The sequence below is a fragment of the Verruconis gallopava genome (genome assembly GCF_000836295.1).
Source record: "Verruconis gallopava strain CBS 43764 unplaced genomic scaffold supercont1.7, whole genome shotgun sequence".
Lineage (NCBI taxonomy): Eukaryota > Fungi > Ascomycota > Dothideomycetes > Venturiales > Sympoventuriaceae > Verruconis > Verruconis gallopava.
The window spans coordinates 544410-571087 of record NW_015622143.1 but is presented as its reverse complement, the minus strand read 5'-3'; the positions used below and the strand labels follow the sequence as shown (position 1 = coordinate 571087).

The window sequence follows — 26678 nt, the reverse complement described above, 5'->3', positions numbered from 1 at the left end:
AGCTGTTAATGCAGCTACGGCTAGCGAAGCGCGGCCCAAAATGAGGCCGCGTAGAAGCTGGATTTGATATCTGCGTAGACCAACTCCTTATCTTCTGTTCAATTCCAAAGACAACTTTATGTCCCCTGGCTTCAAACATCATTGATCGTCTCATCAATCCTCCACATCCGGCGGGGGGCCGACTGGTTGCACCATCTTCTCTATAAGCATAACCCTCGTCTCCTCCTGCGTCTGTCCCAAACCCAAGCTCATGTAGGCCAGCAGCGGTGGGTGGCCCACGAAAGAAGCGTACGAGTCGCGCATGATGTTGGACGTCCATTCGAATTTGGTAGTATCGGCGTGGCCGGTGCCGACGTAGCGCGCTTGCAGGGCTTCGAGTTGTTGCTGCTGACGCAGTTTGTCTGCCATGGTGTGCGGTAGATTGTGTACGTGACGAGAGCGAAGGGTGCCAGAATTTGAAATCAACAGGGACCAAGGTGTAAACCGTATTCTTTTCACTTGAGAGAAGGAAAACCGGATTCAAGAGATTGAGCAAGTGGACGGTTTTTGCAAGAAGCATATGTTCGCGATGCGGACGCTTTGACGCCAAGCCGGGTGGTTCTAGGCCGGGATATTGGTTTGTGTAGCTTTCGTGCGCTATAGTTCTACCTAAGTTAGCTATTAACTGACCTTGAGTCTCTCTACCTCGCTCTGAACCCCTCGATAAACTTATGAATCTTACTCTAGAAATATAAAGTCCTCATATACTTATCAAACCTCCTCAGATCTTGCCCATTCACGTGGCTCAAAGATCTGTTGACGCGCTTGTCGCCACCCTTTGCTCAACCTGACGATCACATCAGAGGCTTTGTGACAGGCTACATCCAGGTGCAATGACTATTTCTCTATCAGCTCACAGGTTCATGCAGCTGTCGACTTGGTCCAATTGTGCCAGTCCAATAGTTGCCAATGCATTAGCTCGTTACAGTTTTGAGGCCCACCACTTCGCTCCTGGAACCTCTCAAAGGTGAAATGCAATCGCGAAAGTCAAAATTGAGGCCCATTCCTCGTATATCCGAGAGGATTCTGGACTAAAACCAACATTCAACCAATGGACAGAGATCATTTCTGGACAGGCAACAGAGTATCAAAAGGAAGTTGCCGCTAACCCATTGAAAGATCCTTGCTTGGGGACTATCCTGCCATGAGGCCGAGTGTATATTCATGCACTCTTTCAACGATGTCATACCTGCAGAACACACCGCCAGATCTGATTGACGAAATTCCAAGTAACAAGCAATCGGCGCTGAGTTGACATCCCCGTTGTAAGGCCTATTGCGAGTGGAGACGGGCAAGCTGGACGAATGACATTTTCAAACTTCATTGCAGCTACAAGGCTGCTTGCATAAAAGATAGAACGGTCATATTCAAAATCGTCTCCTTTTTGTGACCGGTAGAAAATCTGTTCTTATCCCTGCATCTTTCATTCGTTTACAGCTTGCTTTGGATTGAAGCGGTTTACTCTAATTTTGGGAGCGAGGCATGTCAACATTTATACCTATAAAAACTCAAAAACGGATATTTGGGAGAGAATTTCTCACTTTAGTTTCGTCACAATAATCTCAGCAAAAGTTACAGTCGACTTGTTCAACTCTCTATTCGCTATGGAACTCTTGGAGTCCGTTTTCAACCACTTGGTGCTACCGCCGCAGTTGCCTGGAGTTGGAGACGACGATCCAGAGTCTGTGAGCAGCGACATTCTCACGCGCGTGTCCAATGTCTGCAGATTGTTCCAGGACTTCAGCAGTAGCAACAGGTGGCAAGGAGAATGGGCGGCAGTTTGGGCGTCTATTGCAGAAACTCTTCATACTGCCCAAGGCATTCATTCCGATGGCATCGATGGAAATATTATTTTGAGGAGCTGGAAATTGTTCAAGCCTAACAGTTTCTTCATTTTACGCATTGCAAAGCAAAATGCGGCTCTTTTGCTCTATCGCAAAACCTTGTAAGCTACACCTGCCACACTCCAGCTTTACTCCTCGAAGGTGCTAATTTCAATATAAGTGACGGCAAAGATGAGGTCATCTTTGAAGTCTTTCAGTCTTCACCACCTGCGGAAAATGTACTTGCCGCTGAGGGTGCTCTTCTTTGGAGCTTCCCTGACCGCGCGGCCAAAATCTCGTGGGCAAAATTTTGCGAGCGTTCGTTCCAGGAAAATCTGTCATTTTTCATAGAGCAAGCCTCTCAAGAGCAACTGCAACGATTTGCTGCTCGTACACAAAAAGCAGGAGCTTCGGTCATTGAGATTCGCGATTCGACACATCCTGGCTTATTTTTTGAGCTACTCTTGCCTTTGCTGGCAGCAATCGGAGAAGTAGAAGTTGTTCCGGCGGTAGTGAAAAGAATAAAAGACGAGGTTAATTTTCAAAACTCGAAAACACCGTGGCGCAGAAACCCAACTTGGCTTGTGCTCCGTGTGGCAATCCAGCGTCAACTTTGTCTCACTCTTGGTAACGAGTGTGGAAGGATTTGCTTCAAACTTTTCATTTGCGCAGTACTGTCCAAGCTTTTAGAAGACTGCGTAGGCCAGCTTATTCCTGAGAAAACTTTACGCTTGAGAGCAAAATTATGCCGTCGCCTTGCAAAAGTTGAGATTGAGAGAGCCAGCCTTTCGGAGTCCAATTCAAACGTTTGCGGCCAATTAATGACTTCGATCGGCTCGTTCTGCAAAAAAATTATCGTCAGGAGTACGGAACAGGTCAATGAAGCTTGGAATTGCTATAGGCAGAACATCGTACGACGTATTCCAAGGATTATGAAACGAACTGACGAGCATTCACTTGTTCTCTCACTTCCACGAAGCGGTTCATATCTGCATGGACTTCTTCAAATGCCACATCAAACTCGACAGAATTTCCTATCACAACATTTACCACATCTCGATGACAATGCCATCAGATCTGTAAGAGAAGTAACGAAGTACTACTATAAATTCGCTGCACTAGATGGAGATACTGAGCTTAAAACCGTTCCAGCAACAGCAGCAAGTACTTATTTCGAGAAACGATGTGTGGAACTTGCTGATGCGATGGACCAATTCTTCAGAACTACCCTTAAGCTCTCGATGTCCAAACCTGAGCAGATGAGTTCATTCATTCTCAACGTCTTCGAGATGTGGGTTGCAATGGACAAATGCGCGACTAGGAGGTGCCCACTCTTGATAGATTACCACCCGTTGTTTACCCCTGAGATCTTAGATGTTTTACTTCTCCCAACGGCAAAGGAACTGCAGCGACTGCAGGAAGTGCAAAAGTACATTCGTGACAGGTGCGCCGGTTGCCTTCTACCGTCGCAGACGATTACAAGCGAGCCCAACAAGGACGCATTTACGATGCGCTACTGTGAAATATCACAAGAGGGACAGAAAATACGAGATCTACAAAATCAAATTCAAAACGATTCGTTACAGTCTCGGTCTCTAAAGGAATCTGAATGGCGCACTATGTGCAAACAGTACGACGAGCTGAGCCAGAAGATATCGAGTGGAACATGCACATGCTCATGGAATCGCGACGGTACTCGCGACGTTCGGGGATGCTCAAAGTGTTATTACTGGCGTTGCCGCAACAGAATGCATATCGGAGTCCATGAAGATTTTCTGCCTGTCGAGAAACCCTATAAAGCTGCCGTGGCGTTTGAGCTTACTATCCCTCCCTACCTCCAAGCATACCGAAATGCGACGTGGAGGATCTTGAGGGACCTTGCCCATCCGAGCAGACCTTCGACTGAACTGAAGGCGAACACACTTATGAGCGATTACAGTCAACTCAAAAGATATTCACGGTCAACAGCTTGTGGTATCACTTTAGCCTCCAAGACAAAGTCATTTCTCAGCACTCACTATAAGGGATTTAAAATGAAGATCGCTTTAAAAGATGTCCTTCTGCCATTAGGACTCAGCTTTTCGTATTACGACCAGAAATCTGATCTCTGGGTCAAGGATCTTCATATGCCACTAACGTTCGCTCATCATTGTGGTGTTCACATTCCAAGATGTTTATCAAGCTCTGTGGTGGAAATCAAAGAACATCCTCCTGCTTATCCAAGTGGTCCAACCTCTTACGAGTGCGTTGCTAACCAAACTAAGTGTCCACCTAATGCCACAACAAATGAGTTCAATTCACTCCAGCGTTTAATATCGGGTGATAATCGACGATGGTTCACGATGTTGGTAGAGTTGGGCTCTTCCAATCTCAATTTTAGTGACGAAGACACGACACAACTATTTGGCCATTTGGCCATCCAAGCAGGACCTACGCGAGAATCAAAGGAAATGCTCCGAGACATTCACGCAGTATTTCTAGATAAGTCGTTCTGTGTGCGACTCGCTGAGCAAATCGAACGGCGCTTGCGTGTCATCAAGTCCAATTGGAGAGAGACTAACCAAATGGAACTTTTGATTACTCTCTCCTTGCGGCTTTATGAGCTGGCAGAAGGTGCGGGCAGGAAATCAGCACTCAGACTTATTGAGACTGCTCGTCTTGTCACCCTTGATTGGATCCAACGTCTCCAAGAGGAGAAGTCAAAGGCTACTGATGACAAGATCGCGAGAAGTGTCGCTAGCTACGGATTTCTAGCCGCTTTACAATGCCGAAGAACATTTATAGTCTTCAATAATGGTGAAAATATCATGCAAGCTTCGGAGTTAGTGGGCTTTGTTCAGGCTTCGATTGCGTTACAGCAGAATCTCCATGTCAATCCATCAAAATTGCCTTCTGTCCAGGCAAGTATGCTAATTAGAGATGCGAAAATCGTCCACGGTCTTCATTCTGTGATTCGAAACTCTATTTTAGCCTCTAAAGGTAGCCTGGATATCGCAATCAACAAGTCTTGGTCAGAAACCGCCGATTCTAGTGGCAGCCAGTTCTTATCTTGGCAGTTCCTCTCAGAGCCGAACGAGACATGGATCGGTTCAGTCATAAGGAGCAATTTCAATTGGCTTCAAAAGCAATATGTTCACTACAACATCCTTGAGGGATATTTGCTCGTAAATGGCGAACCACTGGGAAGATTACCAAATGAGATACTGGATTCAGAGGAAGTGAAAGGTTTGTTTGCACAAAATCATCTGTTGACCTTCCCTTCCTCTCTTACCGGTATGAGCCACATGCTTGCGTGTCGGCTTTTCCAGCATCAAATTCACTTTGGGCGAAGGGGAGACCGCGTTATAATCCGAACTCTAAGAAACGGTGTTGTTCATGAGTTTGTTCCTGACTGGATCTTTCGCGAGGGGTCAGAGTATGATTTACCAGCATCTCTCCTCGATAATTGCACCCATTGGCTCAACCTTCAAAACGGAGAGCTGGAAATCCGACGAAGACCGTATGTCTGGAAGACAAGGCCTTCTGATTGGATATTACAAGTTTTCACACATCAAGCAAGACGCAGAGAGTCTCTCCTGGTTGACCCCTATAGTCAGGTTTACAGGGACATCAAAAAAATCTTTCAAGGCTTTGAAGAACCGCAGCACCTCACTGTTTTTCAGCCCAGCAAAGGAAGATTGTCAGTTGAACTAAAGCGTTTAGCGCTTTCGTTTTACGTCAACAACAATAATCTCCTTGAGTGTCGAGAGTTAGATGCTGAGATTGACGAGAATCAAGATGCAGGTACTCTTTATGGATTAAACAGCATATTAGTTCTTAGAAGTCTTGCGAACAAGGAAAATCGCAGCGTTCTGACACCTTTAGGTTCGTTGGTTATCAGGCGCAATGGTATGCATGTCAGCGTTGACGTAAACGGTACCGGATCTTATGCTAAGTTCGAAATTGACAATATTCTGGGGCGCCTTACTTGTCCCCCAGAGCCTCGCCTGCTATATACCAAGGCTCTACTTCACGCTGCGACGTCTTTTCCACTGCCAGATCCCCTCACAGGATCTACAGGCACCGAAGAGGCATATCACTTGCTGCAATCTGGGTGCTGTCAGCCGTGGACGCCAATTTCCAAGTCTGGAAAGACTATTCTGGACGAAATCGCTGCTTTGAGCCCCGTTCGAGACTTCTATCCAAAAGGTGGGAAGACTCTGCAGACTGTCCGGTGGAACCCGAATCTCACCATAACAATTCAACATGAGTGTTTACGACAAGCTGTGGAGGATATCATTTCGAAATCCAACCAACTTCATGCCTTCAGTGATGAGGCGCAAGCGGCCCAAGAAAATGATGACAGAGGTTTCGGTCACCTCTATCGCCGAGGTCTTGCTAGTCGAATAGCACATGAACGCGCCATCTCTGACGTTTCAAAACAAGCCCATGCTCGAGATGACATGTTTAAGCCTTTGAATCGGTCCAATCCTTTGGAACAAGAGAAAAAAGTCTATCACATCACAAAACTACTTCATCGGCAAACATTCGCTGCTCATATATCAATGAAGCTACCCAAGATACTACAAGCTTTTCCGGGAAAATTCATAGGAGGGTTTCATGAAATAAAAGAGCATCTTGGCTCCCTGAGCACCTGGATCGACAATGATTTTGGTGAACAGTGGGGAGACCTAGTGAACTTTTGTCGAAGCGTTAGCTCTGACAACGTATACAAGGTTTTGTTTCGTCTTTGCCTCTTAGCATTCAATCAGACGGCAACAATGGACTCAATCATGATTTTGTATGCATTCTGGGCATTGAACGAGATAAAACAACTTGAGCCTCCAAAGCGCAAAGTCTTTTCTGCATTTCGGATTGATTCAAATCCGACCGCAGAGCATCTCAAAAAATTCATCGTTCCAGATGGCCCCGTTTCCAAGCTGAGGATGTCTCATAGTCACGGAAAGCCATCGTGGTCATCAAAACAAGACGAAACAGATCGCCTCGCCAAATTTCTTGCAGAGCAGTGGCCGTGCGAGCAACCTAACGTCTTGGCATTTGAATCCGAATTATTAGATATGGAGGAGATCATGGAACGCATACTCCCTGAATGGACACGATTGTACGCGAACTGGGAATTATCGACGTATGCAAAGCATGTTCAAAGGATCTTGGAAACGCAATTTACGCATCCAGTTGTTCCAAATCTAGAGTTCTGGCCATCAATGGTTGATTTCTCTGGAGAAATCACTGCCCATGGTGCTGTTATTCCATCTCTGACATACAAGCTTTTATCCAAATCTGCTCTCCGTCAACCAGAATACGCTTCGCTCGACGCAGACTTTACCTTGGGAACTCGAATAATCATGAAGAACGTAGAAGGAGAAATTGCGATGCCTGAGCAAATTGCCGAGCTGGACACAATATTGTCCTTCTTCGTCTCTTCCACCAAGCCACAATGGCGGCAATATGGAGAAGATTTGTACGCAAGTCTGGAGGCCCTGCGTAGATCTAATACCAAGAGTCAGCACGATCTGAGCCTTCCCGATCAGGAATCCATCAAGAAGAAGATGGAGAACACCCGTAAAACGATTCAAGATTGTTTCTCTCGAATATGCGATGCACTTTCTTCCAATGATAAAGCATTCCCGTGGCTTCGGTTAGGACAGCTATGGCCACGCATTACACCAACTCTCCTTCTTGAGCAGCTGCGCTTTCGTACACACACTAATTTCGGACGAGGAATGAAAGAGAGCCTCGTTTCCTACGGACTATGGCTTACGCGACTTCAGTGGCTTCGTAGAGTTGATTACGAGCTTAAAAAAGGTGATAATCGAAAAGCTCTTGAAGAATGGCGTAACAGAGGTCATGCGAACTGGGACCCCTTGGAGTTCCCCGACTGGTTACTATTCGAGATTGACAGTAATTTACATATCCGTTCCGAGCAGATAGATGTCGCAAAGGCTATCATTTCTCCTGATTCTCAGGCCAATTCTGTGCTGCAACTTAATATGGGCAAAGGTACATGTGAACCATCAAATACATTGTTCCACGTGCGAAAGGTCGCAAGCTGACAGAAACGTTCAGGGAAAACTTCATGCATTGTGCCAATAGTCTTAAGCGTGCTTGCCGATGCAAAACAATTATCTCGATTAATCGTACCAAAGGCTTTACTCTTCCAGACTGCTCAAATTTTACAAGCAAAACTTGGGGGACTGGTTGGTCGAGAAATCACCCACGTACCGTTCTCTCGTCGAACGCAAACAAACTTGAATGTTCTCAAGCTTTATTCTGACCTCCATTATCGAACGCTTCATAATTCTGGAGTAATGCTTACCATTCCGGAGCATGTACTATCGTTCAAACTCAGCGGATTCCAGCATCTTGTTGATGGTAAACTCGAGGAAGCACGTGAGATGATTGAATTTCAATCTTGGTTGGAACGACACTCACGTGATGTTCTTGATGAATCTGACTTCTCTCTCTCCGTAAAGACACAGCTCATATACCCAAGTGGAGACCTAATGCCTGTTGATGGAAATCCAGATCGCTGGATAGTCGCTCAAACTCTTCTGGGCCTTGTTCGTGATCACCTCCAAGAAGTTCGAAGACAGTTCCCCCATGGAATTGACGTTTTTGAGCGCTCTTCTGGATTTCCGACGATTTACATTCTCCACTCTGCGGTAGAGGACAGCTTTCAGAAAATGATTGTAAACACCATTTGCGAAGGCAGGACTTCCATCATTCAGCTTCCAGATGCGTTGTCTCCCGCACAGCAAGAAGAACTTCGACAGTTTTTATCGATACAAGATGTTGATCAAGTGGTTCTTGAGCGCGTCTTAGCAATGCTCTCCGGTAACCCGGTCACAGTCAAGAATATCCTCGTTATTCGAGGTTATCTTGTTAACAGGGTACTGTTTATGTGCCTGAAGAAGCGATGGAATGTCCAGTACGGTCTGCATCCCAAAAGACATCCAATTGCAGTGCCGTATGAAGCAAAGGGCATTCCTTCTGAACAATCCGAGTTTGGACACCCTGAAGTCGCCATCTTACTCACTTGTCTCGCTTTTTATAACTCCGGCCTCTCTTTATCGCAGCTTAAAGAGAGCTTAGGGTATATACTTAAGTCTGACGATCCAGCTTTTGAGTATGATCGTTGGACAATTGATTCTGCATCTCTTCCAGAACCTCTTCGTCATTGGAACGTTATCAATGTCGATGATCACGGACAGATGGAGGAGCTTTGGCAGCACGTTCGCTTCAATACCACCGTCATAAACCACTATATGAACGTTTTTGTATTTCCTTTGCACGCAAAACAATTCTCAGTAAAATTGCAGTTGTCGGCATGGGATCTCCCATTAAAATCGGCAGAAAATGAGCACTTGTGTGCAAAGACGACTGGCTTCAGTGGTACAAACGACAATCGTAGACTTCTACCGCTAAACATTGAGCAAGACGATTTACCATCCTTGCATCAGACGAATGCCGAAGTTCTTACGTATCTTCTTCAAAAAAGGAACAGGAGATACATTTTAGCAGCTGATAATCGGGGCCGTTTCAATGAAGAGAAGTTGCTTGAGAAATTGAATGAGCTAAAAATACGTATTCTTATTGATGCTGGCGCATACATTTTGGAGATGGACAATCAAAGCGTTGCAAAGATGTGGCTGACGAAAGACCCCCAGGCATCAGCAGCCGTGTATTTCGGAAGCGGTGATAACCGTGCTTGGGTCCAGTATCGAGGCATGAAGGCTCCGATCCCGCTTATTGCTACTCCTTTTGCGGATAATTTAGAAGGTTGTGTTGTGTATCTTGACGAAGCTCATACGCGTGGAACTGATCTTAAGTTCCCAAATCGTGCCTGCGGAGCAGTCACATTAGCATTAGGGCAAACGAAAGATCATACAGTGCAAGGTGAGTAATAATTTTTTCTGCTCACAATTGGCAAGCTTGTGCACTGATTTCTCAAGCTGCTATGAGACTCCGCCAGCTAGCGACAACCCAAAGCATAGTGTTTTTTGCACCACCAGAAGTCCACCAGAGTATTCTGGACACCCGTCCTGAGACCGCAGATCATCCTGTGGACTCTTCAGATATTGTGCGTTGGTTGCTCGAGCAGTCGTGCAAAAGTAACGAACAATTACACGTGTTGTATGGAGCCCAGGGAAGTGATTATTGTGTGAGGTTGAACGCTGCCTGGGAGAATCCGGAATTTCTCGTCAATGTTCGTCAAAGATCAAAATTTATCTGCGCAATCAAGTCTCCTGAACGGTTGACACTTGAAGAATTATATGGCTTCAACCGGAAATGCTCGCACAGAAATTTAGAGCGTCTAGCACATCCCGGCCTTCGCGATATGGTCAGTAAGTTGATAAAACAGAGAAATTCAAGCGATTCGAATGGCTGGACTTCCTCAAGTCTCGTAATGGAAGAAGTAGAACAAGAGCGAGAGGTTGAATTTCAGGTCGAGGAGATTCGCAAAATTCAGAAACCTGCGCACCGAAAGGCTCTTAAATTTCCAGGGCTCCACGAAGGCATTTCTTACTTCGTCGACACAGGAATTCTCAAAGAAGGAGATTTTCACCAAAATGCATCTTTCTTTCTGTCACAGACACCTCTGGGAAAGAAATACAGCCTTTGCATGAAGGCACACCGACTCTTTCTCTCAGCCGAATTCATGCGCACAGTCAAGTCGCGGTCTGTAGAAGCTAACGACAACTTTTACGTCAGTTCATTTCTTTTTGTCTTTTTTTTTTTTACATTGCATTAACACATAAACAGAGGTCCATTGAATTTGTCTTGTGGAGCCCCTCGACACAAACAGCGCTCGTCATTATCCCAGAAGAAGCTGAGATGATCATCCCTATTCTTCAAGCCTCTAGGTCAACATCTGTTCATTTGATAATTTACTCCGCTCCAACAACAAGGAAGATGCTACAATTCTGGGATCTTGATTACTATGTGCTTCCTCGCCTTCCCGAAGGAGAAATTTTTCCTGAATGGCTCAGCATCGAATTAGGAATTCTAGGGGCACGGCTATACTTCCCTATAGAAGAATATGACTCTCTCAGGGAGTATTTCTGTACTGCAGTCTCCAGCGGAGTGGGAGAAAGTTCAGAGACCCATACGTGTGCAATGTCTTCTAGTCTCCTCTCCTTCGTTTTCGACTGGATTACATTAAGACGCAATGGCCAGGATATTACCATGACACCGATGGCATACCTTTGCCAGGGCAAGCCTTTACATAGGCATCATCCGTTCTTCAATGTTAAAGATGACGTTGAGGGAGCAATGCCAACAGCCCATTTAGGGAAGGCGACATCTTTGACGGATGAGATCGAAAGTCTCCAAAGTGACTCTGAGGCCGAGTGACTGGTGGTAGAGAAGTCGAAACGTCCTATCTATTGTGGTAAAGACCGTAGTTGTAGTTCTAAGGGGCATTCAAATGCTTGCAACGAAGATTAGTAGTTAACATCAACAAATAGTAATTTTAGTCTTGGGAGCTACGGGTTTGTAATTCATTCGGAATATAATACCCAATTCTAGATATGGGATAGGCCATTTCTCACTTAAATTGTGTATTTACACCTCGTGTAGTGTCCGACGAATGGCACTGATTCGTCTATTATCACGTGCGAATTTCCTAAATGGGAAGATGCACTTTTCGACCGCAGCCCATTCTCCACACAAAGTCGCGTTAATTACAACGCCATGAAAGAACCACAACAGCGAGAAAATCCGTGACCGCATTTTTGAACTGCTGTATCACGCCCAGCGTCCGGACTGCACGTTTACAGCTGGAGACTCCGAGCAATGACCGTCGCGGGTGCAGATATCACGATGCCGATCCGAACGCCCACGTCGGCGACGCACGCCGAGGCGGCGGCGGCGGCGGGTTCTCCAACCGACGAGCGTCCCTACTCGGCCGCGCAAGAGGACTTCGCCACGTCGGCGCTGCTGTCGGAGCAGTCGACGGCGTCCGAGCTGGCGTCGCAGCAGGTGCCCGTGGACCTGGAGGTGGCCAAGGCGGAAGCGCAGGCGCTGATCGACGCGCAGAAGTTCGGCACGCGCAAGGCGTTCAAGGCGCACCTGGACGAGGAGATCGGGCGGCTGACGCGCGAGGCGGAGGCGCGGGCCAAGAAGCGGGACGAGGCGCTCAAGGTCAACGAGGGCGTCGACGAGGAGATCAAGAAGCTCGAGGCCCAGTACGAGACGGAACGCAGGGCCCTGGGCAGGCGGCTGCAGGAGCTGGGGAAGTGAACGGCAGGCTCGAGGGCGAACGGCGCCCGTCTGCGTCGTTTTGCACCGGCGTCTCGAATGGCTGGCACCCCGTTCACACCGAGATCGAACACGCTTACACGACATGAACATGAAATCTGTTCAGAAGGTTCAGAGGTCGGAGTGGTAGGGGGTTGGCGGTGGGTTGGGCCATCTCTCCGATCTGGGCCATGATTTCATGAGAGCAGAATGCCGGGCTTGATATATATATTTATGAAAGTAACAGGTTGATGTTTGCAATATGCTTCAACTGTTGTAAGCTCCAGAGGCGAGCTTTACGGTTCTCAGATCGCCCATGCCGTTTAGGCGGCTAGCCACGGCACAGCGCAGCGGTTTAAGAATGGGAGGACGAAAGGGATGGGAGGATCGTAAAGTATTCAAGCAGATGACATCGATTCAGGCATTCTACGAATCAGTACATCTCCCAGAATTAGATGGAGCAGGTCACCCGCACAAGCTCCGCTCCAGGCGAGCGGAGCGCAGGGCAACTGTCCACACATGCAATCTAAATCAGCATCACGTGCCACCAACTTTGTGCAAGTCCAGTATCCCATTATCCCGATGCCGCTCCTCTGATGAACGCCAGTCCAATCACTGCCCTACAATCCGCCAAGTACCCTCGATATGCACAAATAAACAGAATCGCCGTGCAAGTGGAAAACAAGGAAATCATCAAACAGATGAGCAGGGCTTGGGCGTCTCCGAACGCGCCTCTCATTTCCAAGATGAAAAGAAGAGCAAAACGACCAGGAAATCCATGGCCAAGTTCAGAGGCGAGTGGAGAAAAGTCAAAAAAGGAGAGACGAGCAAAATCGAGGGAAAGAATATTCACATGACAACGCAACCTCCTGGTCCACTCCGAGCTCTTCGTCGTCGACCGATGCCCGTGCCAGCCATGCCTCCGTCCTCCTCGTCCGCATGCATCATTTGGGCCTCCCTGGCCCGTCGTCTTCTGCGCCTCGCTCCGCCACCGCTCGCGCTCGCCTCCTCATTCGCAATCATGTAGTCCGCCCACTTCTGCTCGAGGCGCCTCGCAGCAATGAAGTCGCCGCGCATGACGCGCTTGGTGTGCTCTTCGACGGTGGGCTGCCAGTTGTAGAAACACTTCAGTTGAATGATCTCGCGCGGGTACGTGACGAGGTTTGTGCCGGGTGTGCGTGTCGGCTCCGCGTTACGCGAGAGGATCTCGCGAACGCCGCTCCAGGTCACATTCGTGCAGTCATACGCCACAAGGCGCAGGCTGACCCTGGGTCTCTCTTTAGCAGTAAGTCCGCTGCCCGCGAGACGCGAGCGCGTCCGCACCATAGCTGCTGCCTCGGTGAGGACGAGATCCGATATCTTTGTGTTGTCCATCTCCAGAGATGCGAGCTTGGTACACGTCTTGATGACCGGAAGCATGCCTGAGTCGCCAAGGTTCTCACAATAGTTTATGCTGAGGTGTACGAGACTGTTCTGACACGGCGCGCTAGCCAGAGTCTGCAAGCACTGGTTCGAAAGGCCCTCGATCTCATCAAGATCCAGGTGCGTGAGATTAGGCATCGTAGGAAGGATCTCGCAGAGCGCTGCGTCGGTCACTCCAGGGCACTTCGAAAGCTGCAGACCCTCCATGTTCGGGCAGGTGTGAGCCAGCTTTTTCACGCCAGCTTCCGTGAGGCCACGGCAGTGGGTGAGATCCAGATGCTTGAGCTTGCGTGGCGGCACCAGGACGCGTCCGCTGAGATAGTCGTACTCACTGTCGATGCCTTCCAGAAGCACAGACAGAGACTCATCCGTGAGGGTTCCGCAGCTAGTCAGGAGCAGCCGCTCCAAGGTGTTGCGCTTGAACAGCTCGAACATGAAATCCGTGTCATCCCAGCCTTGCACCTCGCCGGCACGAAGATCCTTCAGGTTAGGGCATTTTTCAACGACCTTGCGTAAACCGCGAGTGTTGACATTGCAGCACCAGGTCACGTTCAGATGTTCAACCTTTGGGCAGTGGTCCGCAATGATCCTCATTGCGTGGTTGGTGGCGCCCGGTAGCCCGGACAGATTGATATGCACCAAGCGGCTGTTCTGGTAGAGAAAACAGTGAATGGAAGATCGATCGATGAGACATCCTTCCAGGGAGAAGTTCTCCAAATTCTGGCACGCATCAGCCAGCTCCATGCCCTTCACGTTCCACTTTTCCTTTAGCTGCACGCAACCCCGGAGGTTCAAGTCTCGCACGAACGGGCCGGCAGACGCGATGACCTTGACGAGAGCGTCGCCCGGAATGTCCCTGTAATACTGGGATGTGTCCAGCCTGCGCCAGAGCTGACCATCAAAGCACAGTTTGTGCCAAGTTTTGGATATCCTCGAGCACCGAACCACCTCCCTAGGTTCCAAGTAGCTCAGGATCTGTATGCGTAATTCGTACGGCATGTCGTTCCAGAAATTGAAGTTCTCCCTTCTCTTCAACGCCGGTGCCTTTGGCTTGGTCACCGGTCGGGAAAAGTAATCTTCACCGTTGACAGATGTACACTGCCCCATGGCGGATGTGGGGCGGAATTCAGCAGGGAGTCCCACGGAGGTGGGCGTGTCTCTGCCCACCGTGCGGGCTCGCGGACGAAAGTAGCCGGTTGGCGTGGCCGGCTGCGGCGTGCCGTTAACAGAGGTAGGCGCTGTAGAGAATTGTGGGGAGAGTTCGGAATCGTACGAGCTGCTATTCGAGACGCTGTACGGGCTCGCCGAGGAAGACAGGGAAATGCACGAGACACTCGCCTTGCCGCCGGACCTGTATGCGGAGGACGTGCCGGACCTCATTCTCGCCAGCGACGGCGACGAGGACATGCGTTGGAGACTGCGAAGCAGACGTGCTCGCCCCTTCAGCTTGGTTGGGCCCTCTGACTCTTGGGGAGCGGGATGGGACGGCTGAGGCATATCTGCAGACACCTCCTCTGGAGTGGCATGCACAATGGCATCTATAGACGCCGGAGCGGCCTCGCCAAGATCCATCGCGCTCATGGTTGTGGTTGGGCTGTCGAGAGACAGAACCCGGGTAGGACCGCGTGAGACACTGTTCGAGATAGTATACGACCGCGTGAGCGGGTGTACCTTGGCTCGGGGAGCGCTCACAAGCGACTGTATTTGCTTGCTCGCAGGGATGAGTAAGCCTTAAGAGGTCGGTAGGGGTGAAACGGGGGCGAGCAGCGTGTGTGCGATTCAAGCTGCGAACGAAGCTGCTCCCGTTCTCTTTGTTCGCGGAACGTTGCCGGACCTCTCTGGAGGGAGTTTATGAAGACGACGGGGACGGCCAAGGGTCCGGACGTGTGAGCGGGGCGCTGTGGGGACTCGTCTGGCTGCGGTATTTCGTCTTGACAGGTCCGCTCTGAACAAGTCTGCCCGACCAAAGCGTCTTCCAGTGGCGCTGACTGTGTCCGCACTTCTTTCTCTCGTGCTCGGACACGAGCAGCGCAGCGTGGTAATTGCCGCAGACCAGTTGTGCTGGCTCAGGCTCTGCTGGAGCGAGGCAGTTCGTCGCTCGGCTTATCGTGTTATCGATTGGCGCAATGCAGGCCTTGTCGGGACCATAGCCGAAACAGCGGGATCGACAAACGAATGGTGGGGTCTCTTTCGCAAGGCCGCGCGACAGAGCACGAGGTCAAGTCCTGCGGCGTCTTATCAAAGGCTGAAAAGACCGATCAGATCGTCGTGTGCTCGCGGGCGTGAAACATTCAAGAGGTCAGAAGGACCTGCACGCCAGCAGCCGGAGGAGGATGCGTGACTTTTATTACCTGCTCACACGCCCCGAGCAGCGACGCCCAGTAGCACCATGCAGGGAAGCCGTGGTGCATTAACGCAGAAGCTTGTGCGGGTCGCTGACACCAACCCACCCACCCGCACGCACACTCCCACACTCTCTCTCTCACGCTGGGCCCAATCGACGGCCGAATCGCAGCGCTGGATGCAACGTTGCTGGAGCCGGCGCTCCCTGCATCGCTGGTGCAGTATCTCAGCTGCGGCGCCCGTCAGGTCCGCACAAGCACCCGCAGAAGCGACGCGATCGCATGGGGCAGCAGAGTAATGCCGCACTGGGGCTCCCTCGCCGGAACGGACGCTCTGGCTCACAGGCGGACACGCTGCGGACGGGAAACACCGAGATGATTGGGCAAGCGTCGTTCGAGTGCGCCCGTCCTCGTTCGATGGGGGCGACTCTTTCACCGCGGCGCGTCCCTGCTTACTGCCCCAGCGACCTTCTAGAAAAAGAGGAAGGATGCCCGCTAGAGTGCTCCTGCGGCCATCGCGCAAGCCTACCCCGTACCGACTCTCCCCAGGATTACTCCGCAATGCGGATGCCGGCACGGTGAGGCACCAGCACGCACTCTCGGTGGTCGTCATCGCGTGCTGGCTCTTGTACCTGTCGCGGCGCCGGGCATCGAAAGCTTACCTCTTGTGGCCCTTACCCCTGAAGCCGCGGCTCGATCGCTCAGTTGCAATCCGGTCTGTCCTCAGGACGTGAATCCTCTTGCTGACAATCCCGATCTGAACCAGAATGAGGGCAAGTCCCGAGGACAGGTTCATTCGAGGTCGATATTACCCCCGTCATGTCGAGAAGAAGGCAGTCAGAACACGAGCAAATGAGCATCTAATATATGGGTCTGAATCTGCTCTTATTTCCAAAGGCGCCATCATTGCAGCCCATCCCAACTTTTGCCTTGTATTTTCTTTTAAGCTTCCATACAGACCTGTATGCAATTAAAGTGCCGTCTTCGTTAAATCTCAAGTGATTCAGATGCCAAACGTCGCAAATTCCTCCCCCCCCCCCCCGTCTGCTAGAAATGGACCGACCATGGCAAAAACTCGAAAATGGGTATCAGCGATTGTAGGAGAATCTCAAGTGTTCTTTGTCTTGGCTTCAAACAGAGTAGCGTCTTCACGTCGTCCATCAAAAACTGAATAAAAAGCCAGGGCCAGCCCATGAGCAATCCTGCATTTGCCTGAACAGGGAGTTGCCGTGCGGAAGATACGCCAGATGGGGGTGAGCTATACGCGGGATGAGATCTCACGTTTGTCTGCCTTGAGGCTAGACGCATGCTCGCTTCTATACTTCCTTCTTGTGGGGCAAACCTGCTGCCATTTCCAGGCCTCGCAGAATGTCAGAGCCGCACGCGTACATCATGTAGCCGGCGCCTACCAGCCACGCGCCACTATCGCCTTGGTCAGAAGGAACGAAAGGGAACGGTGATGGGCAAGAGAGGCCCTGGGTTCTGAACTCACTTTGGAATGATCCACAGCAGGATAAGGCGATCGATGGGGTTGTGCCCGATGTTCTGGAATCCGTTGTAGAACTCGATCAGCCCTGGACGAAAGAACACACACGTCAGTGGATTTGGCAGCTTCCAGACGAGGAAGAGAGACGAAAGCAAGCAAGGGAGGAAGGAATGAAGGCGACGAATCGAAACACATGGTTTTAGAAATTGACGAGTCTCAAAACAATATTTATATTGAAAGAAAAAAAAAAGAATGTAAAGGAAGGCGAAAACCCACAGTAAAGCACCGTCTTCCAAAAGGTCATGACCGCCGCTGCAAAGCCAAGCAGCGCCGCCAGGCCGGCCTCCCGCCCGACGATCTTCCGGGGCGCGAACCCGAGGCTGGCGAGCGAGAGGCCCGAGCCGGGTACGGCCGTCTCCGAGCGACCGTAGCGGAAGGCGAGGTAGGCGTAGACGAGGTACATGACCGTCTCGACCGCGTTGCAGAGGGCCTGGGCGGGGCCGAAGCCCTCGCGGCGGTCGAGGTGCGGGAAGCCGTAGACGTAGTCGACGGTGCCGTACAGCGCGTACGGCACGTACAGCGGCCAGTGAAGGCGGCCGCCGGGCATCGTGTGCGGCCGCCCCAGCATGTAGCCCGTGTCCCAGACGACGAGCGGCACGCTGACGAGCAGCCACAGCTGGGTGAGGCCCGTGGGCGCGTGCGACCAGGTGGTGGCGATCGAGCGGGCGCGCGGCCGCGGCGAGGACACCACCGAGCCGTCCGCGGGCGCGTCCTCCGTCACCGCGGTCGAGGAGCGCGCCGCCCGCTTGCTCGGCGACGCCTTGGTAGGCGACAGGTCGGGCGGGGGGAAGTTCTTCGGGTGGTTGCGCGTCGAGACCATCGTCACTCCTATTCCTTCTTTTTATATTATTTGCCTTCTTTTTTTTTCCCTTTTACCTCCTTCTTTCCTGTGCTTTGTCTCCTGGCGCCTGATTGCGTAAGGGCCAAGCAGCGAAGCTTCTCTTTTTTTTCCCTTTTCCTTTGCCTTTCCTCTCGCTCGCGTCCACACGGAGCGGGGACCTTTGCAATGGCGTAAGGGGAGCAGCGAGAGATGGGAAGATAGGGAGCGATGCGCGTGCGACGGGTCGACTGTGGTGGGATGATGTGAGTTGGGTTCCTGGTTTGCGGACGCGGCGGATGAGAAACTTTGCCTGGACGTTGATTTTATTTGTTTTGGGTTCTTACCCACTCGCCCCCTCTTCCACCTCCCGCTGAAGCTGGGGCCTTGCCCTTTTTGCGCCACCGACAGGGACGAAGCGCGCGCTGGTCTGGGGTATCGTCTTTGTGCTTTTGATTGGGCTAATTCCCACAATCCACAGTAATGACCCCATCAGGCTCAGCCTATGTTTAACTCTGAGCACACACACACTCTCTCTCTCGGTTTCGATACTGGACTGGGACTGAGATCATGTTGCGCCGCTTAGGTATCTCCTCTATCGTTTGTGCATTTCGGCACATAGCAACGATGTTCAACGCATCCGTGGGCTGTCTAGCCAAACCACATGGTTGACTTCTAGTTGAGCGTAGTAGAGTAGAAGAGAAAAACGACGTCACGAGCAGCCATCGAATGTTGTGTTTCCGGACTGAGCTCGCTCGTACAAGACTCTTTCTGAGATTTGTTCTATTTCTGAGCCGCGGCTGCCTTTCAGAAACGCCTGCAAATGCTGCACATTCTCCCTCTATCAGATCCCTATGCCAGTGCTCTCGGGAAATCAAAGGATACAAAGTAGAAAGGAGAAAACACAAGCGAGAAGCCGTCGAACCGAATCAGAACACACATGTGGAAAGCAAAAGGAGAAAAAAAAAGATCAAAACGCCGCAGCCTTTGCCGGAGCCCAAATTGACCTGTACATCCATCAGCGCAGCTGCCCGCGATCATCCGCTAACGGCAAAACACCTCCCACAAGCTGTCAAAATCATCTGCTAAGTGCACCCGCTGTCTCTCGACTTTTTATTTGGGAATAAAAAAGCAAAGCAGGAAAATCGAGGTAACGACCATTTTCACAGCTCTAGAAGGGGAATCCTCCTCCTGGGAACCCGCCTCGTCGGTTGCCGCCAGGCATGCCACCGAATCCGCCGGGTCCTGTTGAGAAAGAGAAACCACCGGGTCCACCACCGGCGCCGCCCATGCCGCCCATCATGTTGAATAGCATTGCCGGGTCAATGTTTACGTGGCCTCCTTGGAAGCCGCTCATGCCGCCTCCGAACATGTCTTCTGGATCTTGAAGGTCGACACCAGAGTCGTATCGCTGTCGCTTCCTGTTCCACACCTAGTCAGCAAACTAGTTCTTAAGCAAACACATTAGGCCAGGCGGATGTGAGGAGGAAAAATGAATTGAACGAAAAGAAAAGGGTAGGGAAGATTGGGAAGGCGAAAAACTTGCTCGGCCAAAGTACATACGCAGGATCGCTGAGGCACTCGTACGCCTCGCCTATGTCCTTGAAGCGCTCGGCCGCGGCCTCGTCGCCCGGGTTCTTGTCTGGGTGGTGAACAATTGCCAGCTTCCGATATGCCCTCTTGATCTCCGTCTCGCCCGCGTCTTTGTCGACGCCCAAGATCTTGTAATAGTCCTTGCGCTTGCTCTTCTTCAGCTCCAGCTCCGCGGATCGGATTTCTTGTGCAATACCCGGCTCGGATGGGTTTGCCTCCTGAACCGCCTTCAGCTCGCGCACCGCCTCTTCCCAGTTGCCGTCCTCGCCCATGGCCTTGGCCTTGGTCTTGCGCGCCTTGGTGTACGACGGGTCGAGCTCTAGAGCGCGCGTGCAGTCCGCAATGGCAGGCTTGTAGTCCTTAAGCTTGATGTAGCACAGTGCTCGGTTCTGCAGGATCTTCGAGTTGGTCACGCGGTTGGTCGGGTCGATCTCGAGCGCCTGCGAGTAGATGTCGATGGCTTCCTTGTACTTGCCCGTCTTGAAGAGTGTGTTGCCTTCCGCCTTGGTGCGCTCCAGCTTCTGCACCATCCGCAGGAACTTGATCGCGCTCTTGAACTCTGGGTCGCACTCGAGCGCGGACCGGAAGTGTTGGATCGCTTTGTCGGCGTCGCCCTGTGCCGCCAGAATGCGTCCACGTAGCACGAGCGCCTCCGGATCGCGGCTGTTGCTCCGCAGAAGAGACATGGCCACATTTTGCGCTTCGCCCAGCGCGTTAACGTTGCCCATCTTCAGGAACGCCTCACCCCTCATTAGCGCCCACTTCCGTGGCCGTGGCACTCCAATGCCGAGGCCCTTCTCTGCCTGGTCGAGCGCATGCACAATCATCGAGCCCGACGATGAGTCCTCCAGCTGCTGCTTTGCCTGTCTTATGTGCATCTGCATCTGCATCGCAGGAGCCTTGTCCTTGGCCGAGGCAGGTGGCTGTATCTGATCATACGTGGCAAGCGCTTCGTCAGGTCGTCCCAAGCTTGTGTATATTCGTGCGAGCCTGTGCAGGATCTTTGCGTTACCTGGGTCCAGCTCGTCGGCACGCTTCGCATCTTCGAGCGCCGCCTGGAAGTTGTTCGCCGATATGTACGCCGCAGCTCGGTTGTTGTAGTATGTGGCATTCTTGGGGTCTGCTTCGATGGCTGTTTCGCAAGGGGGAAAGAAAAAAAGTCAGCATTGTCTATTTTCGTCGTGCGTGCGGAATCGAGTGAAATTGGAAATGTATGCATTTTTGAGTGCATTGTGGTTACCTTTCGTGTATTCGCGCACGGCGCTGGCGTAATCCTTCGCCTTGAAGAACTTGTTGCCCTCGGCCTTGTACTTCTCCGCATCAATCGGTACGGTGGGCGGTGGGTTTGTGGGATTCTGAGAGGGAGGCGGGCTGGTGGGAATGCGGTGCGGCGGTGGGCGCGGTGCAGCCTCGCCATCGCCTAGATGGGGCGTGCCGTTCACTTTGGAGCCATTTGTGGTGGGAAAAGCACCAGGCGTGTTCGCACTCTGCGGGCTCGACGGTGTGGGCGAGGCTGTGAACTCCCTCCCGCCGTCTGGCGGCTGAGGGTACTGCTCGCCGGAGACGGACATGGACAGCCGACGCAGCTCGTCGGGCGGCAGGTTCAATGGATGTGAGGTGGGATCGTATCTGTGACTGTTGCGGGAAGAAGATGATTTCTTGGTGGGAGACGCGGGCTTGGACCGGCTGCCTTGCTGCGAATCGGAGCGACGGTGGCGGTCCTTGTCGCCGGAGGAGGTAGACTGCTTGAACACGGATGAGGACGAGGGCTTTTTCTCGGGCGAGCGAGAAGCGGTACGTGGGCCGTGACTACTGGAACTGCTGGTTCGAGCACTGGTGCTGGTGCTGGTGCTGGTGCGGGTGCTCGTGGTGGCGGCGGGCTGCTGCTGCTGGGGATCTGCGGTCGGGGGTGCGTCGTCGGGGTCTGTCTTCGTCCTTTTGGGTCTGAATATGTTTTTCATGGGCGGCGAGATGTGGACGACCGAGCAACAGGCTTGTCTTGATATCCTACTTTTTTTTTTTTGCTCTCTCTCTCTCTCCTTCCGGCAGCGAGCCGTGGCCGCAGCGGAACACGCTGGTCGAGGTGCGCAAGATCGGTAACCGAGAATAATTTGAGTCTAGTGCATCGGCAGCCTGCACACGTACACGCGAGCTTCAGACGGGGGACTTTTTTTTCCCCTTGGTTGCAGTGTGGTTGCAGAGTGTTCCTGACGTGTAACAAAGAATTGCTGCAATGAGCCAAAGCGTGCGAGAGGGGAGAGACGGAGGTCAAGAGGGAGACGATCAATGCAGCGACCAGACCGGAATGACCTCAGCCTGAAGCCCCAGCGTTCGAGGGTTTTTTTTTCTCCCTTGTGGCTTGCGAGAGTCGAAATTCGTTTGGTGAGGATCCGGGCTCAGTTGCTGGGGCTGCACACGCAAGGGCTCGGAGCGCTTGTTCTCTGGAAGGCGATCGAAGGAGCAAGAATCGGTTCGACATGAACCACAGCTTCGCTTCTCGAGCTCGTTCGTGCTTATGCGCTTGCTCCTGCGCCTGCGCTTACTCGCGAGCCGGTTCTTGCGTTTGCCTCGAGGCGACCTGGGCCTTGGCCTCGCCAGGCGTGCCTTGTGCTCTGTCCTCTGGCGTCCTGTCTCGGAGCTCGTCTCTGTGATTGCCTTTGCCCACGGTCCGAACTGACGAGCAGGCCGGCCTGACGTGACGATACGAAGCAGAAGCGAAAGGCAGCAGACGCGACGGGCCGGGAGCACAGGCAAGAGACGGCCTGGCAAAAGGGGACAGACGCTGCCATCAGCATTCCAGTCGCCGTCCATTCTACGTGCACCACATCACGCCGACACCAGCCGCAGAGTTCGGACGTGTTTTGCTGCGTCCACGGCGGCGAGCTGCTGCGTGCCGCGCTGCGGGCCAGCGAATGGCCGCCGACGACGCCGTTTGCAGCGGGCCATTGGGCCGCCGTGACCCGCTCCCGCCAGCGCTCTCAACCCGCCCAACCGCCCACTAGAAACGAGCGTCTGCACCGGCGAGCACGACAAAGGAGCCCGTCCACGTCGACCCGCAGCGGTGGGAACATGCTCGCTCTGCTCCGCTCTTGCTCTCTCTCTCTCTGCTCGCTCCTCCGCGACCCGGCTTTCTTCTTTGTTTGCGCACCCAAAGCCTGATCCTTTCCCTCCCACCCGGCTCCAGCCGTCCTCTTCATGCTCCCCTTCGCTCATGCCTACACACGAAGCCCCGCCTCCAGTCTGCATGCCGCCATCTTCCTCAACGTCGTCTTTCGACTTTTTCTTTTTTTTCTTTTCTTTCTTGTTTTCATAGGCCCCGGGCCCGCGCTAACCGCCGCCGTCGAGCCTGTTCGTTCCTCCCGTTCTGTGGTTCCCCCACCCTTCCTCCACCCCCTTTTCCCTCACTTTCCTCGCTCCCCCGTCAGTCGTCACGACAACGACAGGACAAACGTCATTGTTGACATGTCTGAGCGAGCATTCTGCCTCTGCCGTGTCGAACGCTCCGTTTCCGACGAAGACACGCTCCACTCAACCTGTAGCGCTTGTTTTGCGTCCCGCCGCTTGCAAATGCCCAGCGTCGACTTCTCTGTCTCGTCTCTCGACGCTTCTTATTCGAGCCATGATCTCTTCCTCCTCCACTCTCCCTAGGCAGCCACCCGCGTACCGTCCCTGCCTCGCGCACTCACGCACCGCCTGAGCCTGTAAGATTACCGCTGTCAGTGACAGCAAGCCCACGAGGTTCTCTCGACCCTCTCTGCGCAGCATCTCTCACGCGTCTGCTATTTGCAGACCCCACGGCTTGTTGCTGGAGTTAACAAGTCAGGCTCTTGAGCCTTCCATCACCGCGTGAGAAGTGTACTCCTTTGGCTCTTTCACTTTTGACCTCGTTCTCTCCGCAAAGAACCCACACCGAGCTTCTGAGATCTTTTGTCGAAACATTTGTCCGTTGCTCGAATTCCGTCTCGTCTTCCTGCCCTGCCCTGCCCGCCCTTCTCGTCCCTACCGCATTCGACTTTTGCAGGTCTTCTCCTGCATCTCGACCACCCTCGCTGTCTCTACGCCATTGTGTGTTATGCTGTTGAACATCACAGGATTCACGCGGCCTGGGATGACGGGGAAAAGGGGGAGCGGAACACCGTCGGTCTGTTCCTTGGAACGCCGCCGACGAATTGTGGCACACGTGCGGAGCTCAGAAAGCGGACTTCGTCGTTCAACATGTTACAAATATATACATGTATATGTATGTACGTTCGCAGTGATCCAGAGAATGCGTCCCTCCCGCATCAAGTCCCAATGACGGTTTTCCCATATCCCGGACGAAGGGCGTCCTCGTCCAAACACGCAACGCTACGTGCTTTCCCTTCGCCGAGTAAGTAATCAAAAAGAGCGAGAAGGGCCAGTTCACAGCTCGAATCGCACTCGTGCACTCCCGCTCTCCGTCCTGAACGCCAACAGGCTGTCTCCCTCGCCCTTCTCCGCCTTCACATGATGCTCGCTCTTCTCGATGACATTGACGCCCTGCCCATCCACGTCGATCGCACCGCTTGAGCTCTCGCCGCTGATTTTTCCGGCCCACGCCATAGGGTACGACAGCTGCAGCGCCCCCGACGATGAGACGTGCCTGCTGTTCATCCGCCCCAGCGCCGTCCCAAAGGCAGGGCCACGCAACGTCACCTGCTGCCTGCCCGACGTCGTCTCTACATTCAGCTGCGAAGCCGACGAGACCCCCGTACCGATCAGCTGCGGCAACACCTCGACATCGACCATCCCTGAGATACTCTTGATCGACGTCTTGCTGCCGTGCAGCACGCTACCCTGTATCATGCCGTCTCTGCTTTCAATCGTGGTCAGGTACTCGCGTCGCGGCCTATCACCCTTCGTCTTGAGCCGGATGCTACCGCTGACCGAAGTGATAGCCAGCTCGGCTGGTTTGAGGTGCGCCTTGTCGGCCCGCTGCGGGACGACTGTCACGTCTATGCTTCCGGACGTGGACTGGATCGACAGCACGTCGTAAAGCTTGAAGGTTCCGCGCACGGATGAGCTACCGGACGAGATGTAGGTCTCCCGAGTATTTAAGAACTGCGAGGCTTCGATCTGCGCCGTCTTGGTGGTGATGATTGTGGCGTTTGTGACACGTAGCGCACTGTGGACTTGGATCTTGCCGCCGGATGTGCGCAACGCTAGATTGGTGAGAGTGACGCCCTCGCGAAAGTGGAGTATCACGTTCGCAGAGTTACAGCGCCGACGCTTCTCAAGGCCTGGAGAGCGTGCGCCTACTTTGCTGCGTGAGACATGGCTGCCCAACTGATCAACGTTGCGGTTGTTCACCCTGAGCGTGAAGGGCTTCGTCTTGGGCAGCACCTTTATGACGAGGTCGACAGATTGACCTGGAAGGGCAGGGAGGATGTTGACCGTGCCTTTGAAAGCACGTCGCGAGTGCTCGGATATCTCCAGGTCGTGAACTTCATCAAAGGAGTAGTAGTTGTAACGATCATCGTTGGGGCAGTCCTGGGCCCATTTCGGCAAGACCGGATTAGTCTGCGAATTGTGCTTATGTTTCTAGTCGTAGCCATCAGTAACCACGTCCAGGAAGTGGACGAGAATCGCTGCACTTACCCTGACCGAAGACACGCAGATGAAGGATACGACGGTAGACACCACGAATATAGCCAGGAAGACATGCATCACAATCAGTTTCTTGTGGCGGCGTCTGCACTCTTCGTTCTCGCAAATATCCTTGCGCCTGTGACGCGATCTCCGAGAGCGAATCGACTCAAGAACCGTCGCTCCAATGGTACGAGGCAGCTGCTGGACCACCAAACTTGTTCGGGGGCTCTGGTACTCTGGAGGTGGAGTCTCGTCCCCAAGCAAGGGCGCAGTCTCTTGCGAAAACTCAGACATGGTATCGGGCGTCCAGTCCATCGCCGTTACTTGGGGCGACGAGGAGAAGGACGATCTGGTCGGTGAGGACGGGGGCACTTCCTTCGCTGCAACATTTGGTTCTTTTCCGTAATCGATCAAGGTAGCGGACGTATTCCTATCGGATGCAATGGTCTCAGGATCTTCGTCGTCCAAGGTGTGCATTGAAAGAGCGTCATATCCATGTCTAGATCTCGCCATGTTTGTCGAGCTCTCATAATATGCCGACAGCTGGTGCGGTCTATTTTTCTTCTCCTACCTGACAAAAAAAATCAATTCCTAGTAGCAATGGACAGCAGTGGGACAGGATACAACGAACTGAGGGCGGACAGAGGTTGCGAGTTAAAGTGTAGAGTCCACAAGCTATCTCTGTATCCCACTCTCAGTACGGAGTATCTCTTGGCCAGCCGCAGGGTTGAGAGGTTAGCGAGTTACAGGCAGCAAGAATAACAGCTGTTTGATTGGTTGCATGTTCATGGAATACGTCGAGGAAGATAACTGCACCGCCCCAGCTCTACACAACCCTTCCATCTTGACTAGGTTTGTTGGTGATGACGCATTCTCGAAGAATCAACGCTTTCGATGAAAGAGGGGGTTTGAAAAACAAAGGTCGCGTGCTACAGGTCTGATCCAGTGGCGAGCATGCATGGGAACTGCCAGAGGGTGCGCGAAGCAAGGTTCCAACGTCCGGAGCGTGCAGAGCCATGAATTGGCCGCGTCCTTGCCTTTCTGGCCGACAGCGAGCGGATGACATCTGCACTTGGACCAACCTTTGGTGACCCGAGATGCAAAGTGCTGGCCTGTTATAGGGTCAAGGCGGTGACGACGTCTGAGTACATGCGGCCTAAGAAGCCACCTCACGTCTGCTTCGTTCATGCATTTGACGGTGTGCATTGCCGAAAGAGAGCAATGCCCGTATTCTGACAATCTACTCCTCA

The 26678-nt window shown here is 52.4% G+C and overlaps 7 protein-coding genes across 7 annotated transcripts; 2 read left to right on the top strand and 5 right to left on the bottom strand.

Annotated features, from left to right (window-relative positions):
* Nucleotides 1-20: 20 nt before the first annotated feature.
* On the bottom strand, nt 21-408 carry PV09_02848 (uncharacterized protein; the record flags this gene model as incomplete). Its single annotated transcript, XM_016355958.1, has 2 exons — nt 21-86; nt 166-408. The coding sequence occupies 2 exons, from the start codon at nt 406-408 to the stop codon at nt 21-23; spliced, it is 309 nt and encodes a 102-aa protein (XP_016216264.1).
* Nucleotides 409-662: 254 nt separating this feature from the next.
* On the top strand, nt 663-11368 carry PV09_02847 (uncharacterized protein). Its single transcript, XM_016355957.1, has 5 exons — nt 663-1984; nt 2044-7862; nt 7929-9758; nt 9815-10569; nt 10626-11368. Exons 1-5 carry the CDS (start codon nt 1644-1646, stop codon nt 11214-11216), a joined length of 9336 nt encoding a protein of 3111 aa, XP_016216263.1. The 5' UTR covers nt 663-1643; the 3' UTR covers nt 11217-11368.
* Nucleotides 11369-11548: 180 nt separating this feature from the next.
* Nucleotides 11549-12648, top strand: PV09_02846 (uncharacterized protein). Its single transcript, XM_016355956.1, has one exon. It carries the CDS (start codon nt 11658-11660, stop codon nt 12102-12104), a length of 447 nt encoding a protein of 148 aa, XP_016216262.1. The 5' UTR covers nt 11549-11657; the 3' UTR covers nt 12105-12648.
* Nucleotides 12520-15857, bottom strand: PV09_02845 (uncharacterized protein). The gene has a single exon (XM_016355955.1). The coding sequence runs from the start codon at nt 15102-15104 to the stop codon at nt 12951-12953; it is 2154 nt and encodes a 717-aa protein (XP_016216261.1). The 5' UTR covers nt 15105-15857; the 3' UTR covers nt 12520-12950.
* Nucleotides 15858-16902: 1045 nt separating this feature from the next.
* PV09_02844 (uncharacterized protein) lies at nt 16903-18567 on the bottom strand. The gene is made up of 3 exons (XM_016355954.1): nt 17628-18567; nt 17358-17439; nt 16903-17287 (listed from the first exon to the last, which is right to left on the bottom strand). Exons 1-3 carry the CDS (start codon nt 18229-18231, stop codon nt 17182-17184), a joined length of 792 nt encoding a protein of 263 aa, XP_016216260.1. The 5' UTR covers nt 18232-18567; the 3' UTR covers nt 16903-17181.
* A 294-nt stretch (nt 18568-18861) lies between these two features.
* PV09_02843 (uncharacterized protein) lies at nt 18862-22596 on the bottom strand. The gene is made up of 3 exons (XM_016355953.1): nt 21062-22596; nt 19792-20953; nt 18862-19649 (listed from the first exon to the last, which is right to left on the bottom strand). Exons 1-3 carry the CDS (start codon nt 21780-21782, stop codon nt 19400-19402), a joined length of 2133 nt encoding a protein of 710 aa, XP_016216259.1. The 5' UTR covers nt 21783-22596; the 3' UTR covers nt 18862-19399.
* Nucleotides 22597-24022: 1426 nt separating this feature from the next.
* Nucleotides 24023-26541, bottom strand: PV09_02842 (uncharacterized protein). Its single transcript, XM_016355952.1, has 2 exons — nt 25438-26541; nt 24023-25380 (listed from the first exon to the last, which is right to left on the bottom strand). Exons 1-2 carry the CDS (start codon nt 25939-25941, stop codon nt 24223-24225), a joined length of 1662 nt encoding a protein of 553 aa, XP_016216258.1. The 5' UTR covers nt 25942-26541; the 3' UTR covers nt 24023-24222.
* Nucleotides 26542-26678: the final 137 nt, after the last annotated feature.

What these genes read in the sequence shown, in the direction of transcription:
- PV09_02847 (XM_016355957.1), top strand. Translation starts at nt 1,644, where the DNA reads ATGGAACTCTTGGAGTCCGTTTTCAACCACTTGGTGCTACCGCCGCAG. An exon ending in GCAACTTAATATGGGCAAAG is followed by an intron (nt 7,863 to 7,928) that starts GTACATGTGAAC and finishes AGAAACGTTCAG; the next exon opens with GGAAAACTTCATGCATTGTG. An exon ending in GAAAGATCATACAGTGCAAG is followed by an intron (nt 9,759 to 9,814) that starts GTGAGTAATAAT and finishes TGATTTCTCAAG; the next exon opens with CTGCTATGAGACTCCGCCAG.
- PV09_02846 (XM_016355956.1), top strand. Translation starts at nt 11,658, where the DNA reads ATGACCGTCGCGGGTGCAGATATCACGATGCCGATCCGAACGCCCACG.
- PV09_02845 (XM_016355955.1), bottom strand. Translation starts at nt 15,104, where the DNA reads ATGAGCGCGATGGATCTTGGCGAGGCCGCTCCGGCGTCTATAGATGCC.
- PV09_02844 (XM_016355954.1), bottom strand. Translation starts at nt 18,231, where the DNA reads ATGGTCTCGACGCGCAACCACCCGAAGAACTTCCCCCCGCCCGACCTG. An exon ending in TTGGAAGACGGTGCTTTACT is followed by an intron (nt 17,440 to 17,627) that starts GTGGGTTTTCGC and finishes TCTTTCGTCCAG; the next exon opens with GGCTGATCGAGTTCTACAAC. An exon ending in CTGCTGTGGATCATTCCAAA is followed by an intron (nt 17,288 to 17,357) that starts GTGAGTTCAGAA and finishes CCAAGGCGATAG; the next exon opens with TGGCGCGTGGCTGGTAGGCG.
- PV09_02843 (XM_016355953.1), bottom strand. Translation starts at nt 21,782, where the DNA reads ATGAAAAACATATTCAGACCCAAAAGGACGAAGACAGACCCCGACGAC. An exon ending in CGTGCGCGAATACACGAAAG is followed by an intron (nt 20,954 to 21,061) that starts GTAACCACAATG and finishes CTTGCGAAACAG; the next exon opens with CCATCGAAGCAGACCCCAAG. An exon ending in GAGTGCCTCAGCGATCCTGC is followed by an intron (nt 19,650 to 19,791) that starts GTATGTACTTTG and finishes GGTGTGGAACAG; the next exon opens with GAAGCGACAGCGATACGACT.
- PV09_02842 (XM_016355952.1), bottom strand. Translation starts at nt 25,941, where the DNA reads ATGGCGAGATCTAGACATGGATATGACGCTCTTTCAATGCACACCTTG. An exon ending in TCTGCGTGTCTTCGGTCAGG is followed by an intron (nt 25,381 to 25,437) that starts GTAAGTGCAGCG and finishes GGCTACGACTAG; the next exon opens with AAACATAAGCACAATTCGCA.